The sequence below is a fragment of the Colius striatus genome, chromosome 7 (genome assembly GCF_028858725.1).
Source record: "Colius striatus isolate bColStr4 chromosome 7, bColStr4.1.hap1, whole genome shotgun sequence".
Classification (NCBI taxonomy): Eukaryota; Metazoa; Chordata; class Aves; order Coliiformes; family Coliidae; genus Colius; species Colius striatus.
The window spans coordinates 42,675,849-42,687,322 of NC_084765.1; the positions used below are offsets into that span (position 1 = coordinate 42,675,849).

The 11,474-nt window shown below is 41.2% G+C and overlaps 1 protein-coding gene across 1 annotated transcript; it reads left to right on the top strand.

Moving 5' to 3' along the window:
- Positions 1-771: 771 nt before the first annotated feature.
- On the top strand, positions 772-10,092 carry LCTL (lactase like). The gene is made up of 13 exons (XM_062000446.1): positions 772-895; positions 1,856-2,016; positions 3,530-3,617; positions 3,866-3,975; positions 4,565-4,693; positions 5,224-5,319; positions 5,803-5,857; positions 5,951-6,112; positions 6,805-7,079; positions 7,644-7,770; positions 8,209-8,408; positions 8,913-8,976; positions 9,977-10,092. Exons 1-13 carry the CDS (start codon positions 772-774, stop codon positions 10,090-10,092), a joined length of 1,707 nt encoding a protein of 568 aa, XP_061856430.1.
- Positions 10,093-11,474: the final 1,382 nt, after the last annotated feature.

Here is an 11,474-nt window from a genome sequence, read left to right on the forward strand (position 1 = left end):
TGTTTACTCCTGTAATCCCAGTTTGCTTTTCAGAGGCTCAGAAGTGCCAAACAGGTCCTTTGGATTCTTTTAAATCCCTTGGAAATTACAGAATTTTTGAGAAAATCGTGTGGCAACTTTATTTTTAACAATTAAAGTTGCTCATCCCACCAATAGTTCAACCTGATTTAGCAGATATATATAGTGTATAAAATACAGTGTATACATAGTATTTTAAGTCAATGCTGGAACAGGATAAAGGGACATCATCAAGCTAAAAACTGCAATGATTAAACCTGCAGTACTTGCAAGTATTCCTTTTCCTTTTCAGCTGTCACCAGGTTTGTTTCTGTTACGTATTTAGGTGGCAAGATGCTGGCAGCACAATCTCTTATATTGCTTGCTCCCACTCACAGTCACTGTTTGCAGAGTTCCCATGACTAACACTGGTGGCAGAGTTTAAAATCTAGACCAAAATAACAATAACTAGCACCAAAGAGACTTTTAGAGCCAAGGTAAGTAACATTATGGAAAACATGCAGGAAACACTTCTAATAGGTCTCGTTTTGCACTTCATCCTTCTCTCACTCTGGCAGAAGCTTAACTACATCTTGCTCTGAGCCCAAGCACTGCTTTTAGCCTGCACTTAAAAATGTACCTATTTCCCTGCTAAAAGCAAGAAAAACGAGCTTTTCCCTTTTAATCACCTTAAGCCTCCTTTATACAGTGGCAACACTTGACAATGCTCTTCTATTTCATCAGGTGGGAACTTGCAGAGAAGACTTTGCAGTGATGAAGACTTACATTTTGAGAGCGTGGTTTATGCTCGTGCCAGCAGTGTGGCTGAACACAGCTGAGGATTTCCAGTGGACAAAGAATAATCCAGGCTCTTTCTATTATGGCACTTTTCCAGCTGGTACTTTTGAACTACAATCGATTGTGGGTTTTAAAATGCATTTGGTTTACTTCTCTGATCTCACAAGAAAGCTACCAAAAGGTTTTCTTTGTCCTTCATGGGAAATCACAGAAAGAAAACTTCAGGCTCTGGCAGAATGGATACTTAATATCTTCTGCAGCCAGTCATGGATTAGGAGTCACAAAGCCCTGCACTTCATGCAGTCACTTAAAACAGTAAACTCTGGGTAAATGCTAACACAATTAACACTCCATAGCCAGATCTCCCTTTCCCATCTGTGATTGCATAAGATTCATAGTGCAACAAATCACACCTGAGGAGTCCTTTTTGACAGATTATCTGCAACCAATGAAGAATTATAAACTAAAAATATCCTGTGAGATGTAGCTCACTTCAGAGATGAACATCAGCTAAACAACTGCCTTGGGTTTGTTTCCAGTTTAGTGTTACCTAATTCATTCTTCAATGCTGCTTTAGGAAACCTTGTCCTTTCTTCAGCCTATTTATACACACACATTTCATTCAACCAAAACCAAACCGATACAGGCACTGATTTGTTTTCATGCTCAAGTCTTTAAGTGGCTTATTGAAATGGATTAATCGTGTCCTTTTGTATAATAGTAGGAAAATAGACAGGAACATCTGTGTTTTACACAGCAATAGCTACCCTTGTAACATCTAAAAGTCCCACAAAACCTAGCAGGGAGAAATAACATGGAACCTACATTTTCCTTGCAATAAGCCATTTCTGCCACACTATCAAGGCACTCCCTCAGCACCATAACATGATAAAAACAAGGTTCAATATAGAAAAGAGTCAAGATTCCCTTTTCAGTCATCAGAAAAGGGCATCTTCAGTCTACACCACGTTCTCATGCACCAATAACGTTGTACATAGAAAACATTGGCCAGCTTTGCAGGAAAATGTGATAACCATAACTGGCTTCTTTTTACCTTCAGGTTTTTTATGGGGTGTTGGAAGTTCTGCATATCAGACTGAAGGGGCCTGGGACAAGGATGGGAAAGGGCCGAGTATCTGGGATGCTTTTACACACAAGAAAGGGAAAGTCTTTGGGAATGAAACGGGAGATTCAGCTTGCGACGGCTACTACAAAGTTCAGGTATTGTTAAAGAGGAGCAGTCCCTCTGGAAACATTCTGGAGCCACTTCATGATACTGCTATCCATTTTGAAATAACAGCAAAGAAGAGTTGCTTTAGTTGCTCTACAGGCTCATTCAACTTACAGAAGCCAAGAGATGGTGTTTTCAATTAGTTCAGTAATTAGTTCTTTCCCAATAATCTCACAGAATCAGTAACACCACAGGTTTTCCCCAAATATGTCTCAGTTTTTCAGGCCTTTTGTGTCCAAATAAATATTCTAACCATTGTGTGAAGTCCAAAATACTTAGAACAGCCAACACATTTGAGCTTTGAAGAAAATGAACTTTTTTGTGTGTGTTTTGAGCAGCTGCAAAGTTTTTCAATGAATACTTAAGAACAGTAAAGCCATCAGGTGCCTCAACATTGTCTGAATGGTCTCCAGTTTCTGGGATGGATAACAAATAAATAATCAATGCAAATCTGTTAGCAACATGTTTCCAAGCTTAAAACTATCAACATCAATTTCAGAAGTGCTGTCCTGGAAGAGAGACAGATACACAGCAAGAGGGACCCAAATGACTGTGATAAAGCCAACATTACATAACTGCAATTCCAACTAATTTGATAAGACTTATATTCAGCTGAGGTTTTTCTATGTGTATGAAATCCAAAGGAGAATCAGAGGCATCAGCAAGAACTAAGAGATAAGAAACTAATTATGCCTTAATGCTAAAATGGGAGATTTTGTTTGATCTCTCTGAAACAAGTAAAAGCTTCAAAGAATGGCTTAAAAATCCACAGAGAGGTTGAAACTCTGAGGCTCATTGGACTATTGCACCAGGAGAGGTTGACATGATGATGACAGGACTTGTTTTTCAGAGGGGATTTAGGCATTTCAACATTTACTCACTACTGTGGGCTTGTCTTTCCAGAGCTTGCATTGTCCTCTTTATAGAAAACCATTTGTTCTCCATTTGCCTCCATCAGAATTACCTTTGCACTGGTGCCTATACCATCAGCTTCTCATTTCCTAGCAAAATGTATGATGTCTTTGAAAAAGAACCTGTATTTATACCGAATTCATGTCCTGGTGTAACTCCAGTAGGAGACAGCCAGTGAAAGCCTGCATAACCACGTTTCTGTGGCTAACCGAAACTGTTTGATGGCAGGATTGATGTGTTTATATTATTCTTTGAAATATGCACATTACAAATTCCAATGTAGATAGTTGTGTTGCAGAACATCTCAACTCAGTTTTCTGTCCTTTATTTGATGATGGAAACATCTGGTTTCCTTGGATGTGGACACAAAACATCACAGGACATCTTGGCACAGCCAAGAAACAAATGGGGGAAAAGCACACAAGGAAAAGAGGCACCATCTCCACTCAAATGCAGAAGAGAACTGATGCAATCCACTTCGGGGCAACTTCTCTACACAACTCTGCATTCAGTACTAACTAAGGCAGATGAGCAACTGAAGAGTTACTCTGCTTGGACATGAGGTATGTTAATTGGATTTTCTTTTCACAGGATGACATTCAGTTACTGAAGGAGCTGAAAGTGAATCACTATCTGTTCTCTATCTCCTGGCCTCGGATTATGCCCACTGGCATCAAAAGTAAGCATAACAACTTCGCCATATTCTTGCCAGTATTAGTAGACAAACAGTTTTCCCTGTGAGTGTACTAGAGTTGTTTAACAACTGTTAAATGTGTTTGTGTTTCATTGTCTGCAGAACAGAGGTGAACCCTTACAAGTACACTCATCACCAGAGTGCAAAATCCCTTGGTTAAAATGTACAGAGTTCCCTGCTTTCAGTTGTTTGAAAACCAACCCTGGTAATTTCTTGTCTCCACATTTCATCAGCAGAGCAACTGAATGAGAAGGGGATCCAGTTCTACAATGATACAATTAATACTCTTCTGGAAAACAATATCATCCCAATCGTGAGCCTCTACCACTGGGACCTTCCACAGGTTGGACACTGTTAGATTCATGTAGTGTCTAATAGAAATGCTTCCCACTGGAGGTTTGTTTCTCAATGTAAGGATTGTGTGCACTTCAGAAAAAATGTTTAAAGCTGCCTGCAGGCTTCCAGGTGTGCTCAGAAATGTTGTCTATTCATTTGCATTTTAGATATAGTTTACATACATTGAAGTATTGAAAAAGTCTCCTTCTGAGGTACTTCTGAGGTCACAATGTCAAGGGCTGGAAGGCACCTGGAAAGCTCATCCAGTGCCACCCCCCTGCCAGAGCAGCACCACCTAGAGCAGGGCACACAGGGACTCATCCAGCTGGGGTTGAATGTCTCCAGAGAAGGAGCCTCCACAGCCCATCTGGGCAGCCCCTGCCAGTGCTCCCTCACCTCAACAGAGAACAAATTCTTCCTTGTGCTTCTTTGGAACCTCTTCTGTTCCAGCTTGTCCCCGCTGCCCCTTGTCCTGTCATTGGCCATCACTGAGCACAGCCTGGCTCCAGCCTCCTCACACCCACCCTTTACACATTTGTAAACATTAATGAAATCACCCATAACATTATTGATCCTTGAAATTCTTATTTATGAAGGTTCTCCAGGAAAAGTATGGTGGCTGGCAAAATGTAAGCATGGTCCATTACTTTAATGATTATGCAAATCTGTGTTTTGAGAAGTTTGGCGACCGCGTGAAACACTGGATAACCTTCAGCAACCCTTGGGTAAGCTATTGGTGCTTTCCTTCCAGCCACTCCCCTCACACTCTTCTGCTCCCAAAGTTCTGGGGAAGGGACACTACAGGGAAGTAGTTAAAAATTGGGAAGGGAAAGACTTGGGGCCATGAGTTTGTGTGCCCAAAAATATCAGTGGTAAGATTGTGCACCAGGGCAGTGTTTTAAGACACGAGATTCCAGTGAAGATTGAAAAGTCACTGGCTAGAGAGGAGAGTGGTACAGAAACCAGAGGCAGTCCTAACTTGCCCTTCATGCATTTCATCATGGAGCAAGCAGCTGTTGAGTCAGTCCACCAACACTAGTCACCAACACAATGTTTCTATCATGCCACAGCACATTATCAACCTAGCAGCAGGGTAGCAGATAGGAGCCAAGGGGAGGGGAAAAGGACCAGAAGAGGACAGAGTGACTGGGAGACACACAGCCCATGCAGAAGAGCGCAGGATTTAAGGCCACAGGAAGGCAGCACATTCATTAGCCCTGCTGGTGAGAGGATAACTGCTTCCATGTGTTTGCAGGCAGTTGCTGAAATGGGTTACGAAAGGGGAGAACACGCGCCAGGACTGAAGCTGGGTGGACGTGGAGCATACAAAGCAGCACACCATATCATCAAAGTAAAACTCAAGCTGTGCTTTAAACTGTGTGTGAATTAACAGCTTTTAGCAGACTGTGGTTTTCTACATTCTGCTCTTTCAATAGAAATACAGTTTTGTAACGATGATGTTTTCAACACCTGAGCTTAGACCACCACAGTTAGCCAGGTGCAGCACGAAGTGCCACGTGCCTGATGTGCCACTGATGCAACAATTTCCATTTGGATTTTGCAAGTGCCTTCACTAAGACCAGCTCTTGGAAAAGTAAACTTTCACTTGCCTGAATCAGTTAGGCCAAAACATCCCAAGACTGGAGAGGCTGGACAGAACCCTATACTGAATGCTGTGCCCTGCCTGCGTGGGGACCTCCTAATCTTGCATAAATGCTTCTTTGACATCTTTTCAGACACACTTTAGTGCAAAAACTGCTCTTGCTCTTTGCCAGCTTTCCTATACTGACTCTGGTATAAGAGGTTCAAACATGCATGTGATTTTAACTTGCAGACCCACGCAAAGGTATGGCACTCTTACAACAGCACGTGGCGCAGCGAGCAGCAAGGTAACAAGGACTCCTTCTGGAATTACGCTTCTGTTTCTATTAAGGGCTTGAAGGCTACACCTAAACTGCTGAATTGTCACTCTGTGGTTTCAGGTATGGTTGGAATTTCCCTAACTAGTGGCTGGGGTGAACCTGTTGACCCACACAGCCAAACAGACAGAGAAGCTGCTGAGAGGTACATACAGTTTCATTTGGGATGGTTTGCAAATCCCATCTACAGAGGAGACTACCCAGAGGTCATGAAGAACTACATAGGTAAGCCCCAGGAACCAGCTGTAAAATCAATTATACTCATACAGAACAGCAGAATAGAACCTGACCAATGTGCAGTTTAATCAAGCATGAGGACCCAGGTGAGACAAGGCTGAGGAACAGATGGCCATGGGCTGGACACAACTCCTGAGCAGGCCAGGGGCAGATTAGAACTGAGCTGCTGTTGATCCCAACAGTTGCACATCTCAGTGCTCCAAACTGGAAAGGAAGCAGCTACCTCACTTTTCAGTCACAGCCCATTTTCAGTGGCCTAAGACAGGGAGTTGTTAAATATTCTTCTGAGTTTTCCACCTAAGGCCAAAGAACCAGCAGCTTTTCAGCAGTAAAGCTTGCATTGCCACAGGTTCCACTCTGTCACACAGAATGAAGAGGCAGGCAGTGTACCTAGCAGCAAAGCATTTCTGTTCTTGCCATGTTATGTTTCCAAACATTCTGCTGACATTTATGGTGCTCTTTGGGAAAAAATAAACCCACCACTTTAATTCCCTTTCTCCATGTACTGTACCCAAATTACTTCTCCACACACCAAAAAGAGGAAGATTTTCACCTTAAAAAAAGCAACGGAACTAAACTGTCCTCTAGACTAAGCTCAGAACAACCTTTGTGTTTGGCGAGGCAAAGGGAACAATTTCCTGTGCTCCTCAGAAGCATGTTTCCTGTAATTATTTTGATAGGTATGAAAAGTGCTCAGCAGGGCCTGGGGACATCAAGGTTACCAAGATTCTCAGTGCAAGAGAAAAGCTACATCAAAGGCACATCAGATTTCCTGGGAATAGGTCATTTCACTACTCGTTACATACTACAGAGGAGCTTCCCCTTTCTACAAGTGTCCAGTTACCACACTGACCAGGATTTAGCTGAACTGGTGGACCCTGAGTGGCCAGCTCCAGGACCTAAGTGGCTATATTCTGTGCCTTGGGGATTCAGAAGATTGCTCAACTTCATTAAGGTGATTGTATCTTTATGAGTAAATCCTTGAATGGCAGTGAACAAAATGTGTGGTTGCATGCAGAAGCTGCACTTGCACTATTTTAGCTTTTTCAACAGTTTGACCCTGTCATAGTGGGGAAGAAAGCACCTTCATTTCAGTTCAGAAAGCTACAGAGTTCAGCAATTTTACACAAAAGCTGTAGTTGACTGAAATCCTAGAATGGTAGGGGTTGGCACCCTCAGCGTTCAGCAGCGGGGCCACATTGCCCCTCACCATCCTTCTGCTGCTGATGTACTTGAAAAATGCCTCATTACTGTCCCCTAACATCCCTGGCTACATTTAATTCTAGAAGGGCTCTGGCCTTCCTACTTGCACCCCTGCCTGCCCTGGCAATGTTCCTATACTCTTCCCAAGAAGCCAGCCCGTTTCCACCTCTCACAGATGGCTGCTTTCCAGGCAGAAATTCCCAGTTACACACTTTAGTTCCTAAAGAAAATGGCTCATTAACTCAGAATCTCATGTTCTGTCAAAGAGAGATGATTTTGTTCATATGAACTGGTCTACACACGTCTTGTTTTGCAGACACAGTATGGGAACCCTCTCATTTATGTGACACAGAACGGCGTTTCTGACAAGGCTCGGTGCTCTCAGCTGTGTGATGACTGGCGGATAGAGTATCTGAAAGGATATCTTAATGAAATGCTGAAAGGTAACTTTAAACCCCTCTTTTTAGTGCATGATCTCTTTGAGTGTTTTCACCTATTTTTTACTCTTAGAATTGAAATCGTAGAGAAATACATATTCACAGATCAACATGGACACCAGATGAGATGAATACACTGCCAGCAAAACGGCAACTTGGACAAATGTCCTGAGGTTAATACACGTAATAACCCATGTGAGCTTTAGTACTAGAACAGATCATCAGTTTCTGCTTTCAGAAAGGAGAGACTGCACTTAATTGCCCTTCTGATAGAGCTCTAGGACCTCTAAGCTAAAGATAACAAAGAATCTAAACTACTTTATGTTTTCCCATCTGTATGTATTCCTCCCCTCCTTCCCATCTCTTTTTGGTGTAAAACAAAACCCCTACAGAACATCACATTTTAACCACAAGTCTAACAGAATCATTGTACTCTGTTCACAGCTCTAAAGGATGGTGTTAACATCAAAGGTTACACTGCCTGGTCACTGCTGGATACATTTGAATGGAACAAAGGCTTCTCAGAAAGATTTGGATTTTACCACACTGATTTTCAGAACAAGAACAAGCCCCGATACCCAAAGGCTTCTGTTGACTACTACAAGAAGATCATTAGTGCAAATGGATTCCCAAATCCAAGAGAGGTGATGTAAATGGCTAATTTTATTCTTTTTTCTTTGCTATATAGGCAGCTATGGCATTGAGCTTCATAAAACACTTGCAGGAACCCCACTTTGGGTTAGGGTTGGTTAAATACACAGCACTCCAGAGGCAGAGAAAATGGAGACGGCCTCAATTACTGTTTCCAAAGCATTTCACAAACTCTAATTTGACTCTCTGATGTGATCAGAAGTTCTGCATGAGAAGTTACCAGTGTTCTGTCAGATTTCCAGGCAGGAAATTCCCTGTATGTGCTGCCTCATTGGAAAATACTACAGAATACTATGTGCTTTAAAAGAAACACTAAAGAAATACATTACAGTAAAAGTCTAAAAAGATACAAAGAAAGTTCCAGAAAAATCACATGTTGCCAGAATAAAATAACTTCAAGTCAATTGCCATGGACAAATGTTCAAGGACAGAGAAGTTGCTGTGAAGGAGACAGCATGTTACAGTCTAATAGAACTGCTACGTGTCAACCTTCTCAGGTGAAACACTGGTATCAGGCGGCCATGGACACTTGCTCTACCACACACCAGCTCCTTACTGCAGGTAATTATGTGTCTTCTAGTTTGTTTTATAGAAGTACATTTCAATTTCTCTATGAACACAACTATTAGTGGGTCCTGAAAGGTATTTTCTCTCAGAAAGCCCAACAGCTTTCAAATACAACAAGCCTCTAAAGAACACTGCCGTTCTCTACTCTCTGCAACTAAAACACTGTAGGTCAACAGATCAACTTTGTATATTAATGCAGTACACAAACTGAAAGAGGTATCACTAAGGTATCAACTAAGGCTATGGATGGCAGCATTCACCTTAAGTAATAAGAGTGATGAATGCTCTTCCAACCATAAACCAAACCCAGACAAATCAAGACAACCACGTGGACAGAAAACAACTAAAATGTTTTACTTCTAATAGCTAACTAAAGTATTACAAAAAGTGTTGGCCCAAGGTAGTGTTAAACCACAAGTAGGAGGAGATAAATTCCACATGGTAGAAAAAAGCAGTCATCCCAAGTTTAGCCCTAGCCTCAGCTGCCAGGTGATGTGTTTGATGTGAAATAACGGGATTACTGAATTCTTTGAGACTTACCTGTGGAGCAAAACTCTAAACAATAAAACCCATTTCATTTTGCAAAGAGGTGCAAAACGGCTCCTTGCTTCCCAAGGACTTCTCTGACAGTTTTCTTTGCTACCCTTCCCTTCACAAAGGGTAATAAAAATCAAGGGAACAGCACAATACTGATAACGCACTGAACTTAATTCCTAGTAAATCACGCTTTCTGCAGCCTTTTGAACACTCACAGAATAAAGACACCTTTAAAAACTCACCTTAGAAAGAGAGAACACTGCCACTGATTTGCTCCAGCTTTTGCAGACTTGTGAGGCTTCGCTTTGTTTGCTGCTTATGTTGGTGTTGACATTTAACAAAATCATTTTAGCCATAAACATTCCAAAAACCCTTCACCTATGTGAGCTCCAAGATAACAACTGGGATGCTGCAGAAGGTGAAATCGCTTACGTATTACTCCTGTCTCAAACTTTAGATTCCCAGGTTGCTCACGTGGAAATGGTGACAGAGATTGTTCTTCCTGCAGTCTTCACACTCTGCATGCTCATCAGTATTGGCCTACTAATATCCCACCTTCGAAACCACCGTTAAAGTGACACGCTTACAGACATCTGCACGCAACTTGTTTCTCATATTGGTTAAAGTTCACCACAGCTGCCTCTTTTTACACCACCGTAAAGAAATACTCCTTTCCCTGTCCTCTTAGTACTTCTGTATTTCTTCTATTCAATTCCCACAACATATTTCTAATCAACACTCCAAGCACACTTTCTTTCTGCATTACTTTCTTCTAAGTAGCAGATTTTATATCTCTTACTATTTTGGGAACTACCATACATTCTGTTTACCAGAAAAATCGTTAGCTATGACTCAAGTGATTCAAACCTTGCCAAAGTTCAAATGATTAAAACCTGTTTGCAAATTCTGATTCCAGTTTGTTCAGCAACAGACTTTTAATTAGCATGTAATTGCTACTCGAGGAGAGACAGAAGCATCATTTTAAAACAGATTCCCAATTGCAATAGTACTGCTTAAACATTAACTTATGTCTAAAAGTTGGGATAACAGACATCTTACTGTTTAGGCATGGAGTAGAATTACTTGAAGTGATTGATCAAAGATGAAAACTGCTGAGTCAGATTTAAACCAAGCTCTAGTTTGGTTTAAATCTGAACAAGACTCTAGTTTTGTTTAGAGGGATGTAGGTTTACCTTATATGAGTTTATAATGTTACACACAGAAATGTGTATTACAAGCAATCTAAGTACATGCAGAATGGAATATTCTACCTCAAATTTCTACAGCAAGTAGGAAGAAGTTAAATCCGTGCCTAACAAAAGCTTGTTGCAGGATAAGGCTATGTTGTCTTTCTGTTGTGCTTGGAATTACTCCTCTAAAGCAAAGCAGCAAACGTGTTTCCTATGGAGCTGGCCCTGCATTTTCAACCCTGTATGTACATCTATACTGAAGACAGAGTAGAATTATCTAAATCCAAAAAAGGGAGTTTGTTCTTAGCTCCTCTTCAAAGGGTAACTATTAAACACATTAAGATGCAATAAGGGATAAGAAATAAGATTTACTGAGGAGACCTCAGAAATGACAGAAATGTAGAGGTCTGAAAAAGCATGAACATTAGGGTTTTATTCTTGTCAACAGCTTCTTGTACACAAAACATTTCTGTCTCAAATGATTTCTTCAGCACATACTATAGAATCAGTTAAAACTCCCCTACCAAAACCTTACATGTCTAATCCACATAAGAACATATGCAACTGCCATCCCAAAGTATTTCAAAGGTTATGGCCAGGCAATTATATCCAAAATCTGTCTCAGAAAATTAAGCAGAAGTATACAAGGCAACAATGTTGAAACAACTTCCTTTGTGTTGAGGGGAAAGAAAGAATTCGAAGATAAGAATGAAACATATCCAAGAACACTCCAAACAGATAAATACAGGGACAAATCAAAATCAA

Bases quoted from the DNA above. Each gene is read 5' to 3' on its own strand.
- LCTL (XM_062000446.1), top strand. From the start codon at position 772: ATGAAGACTTACATTTTGAGAGCGTGGTTTATGCTCGTGCCAGCAGTG. The intron at 6,113-6,804 runs GTAAGCCCCAGG...TTATTTTGATAG, and splicing joins GGTCATGAAGAACTACATAG to GTATGAAAAGTGCTCAGCAG. The intron at 7,771-8,208 runs GTAACTTTAAAC...CTCTGTTCACAG, and splicing joins TCTTAATGAAATGCTGAAAG to CTCTAAAGGATGGTGTTAAC.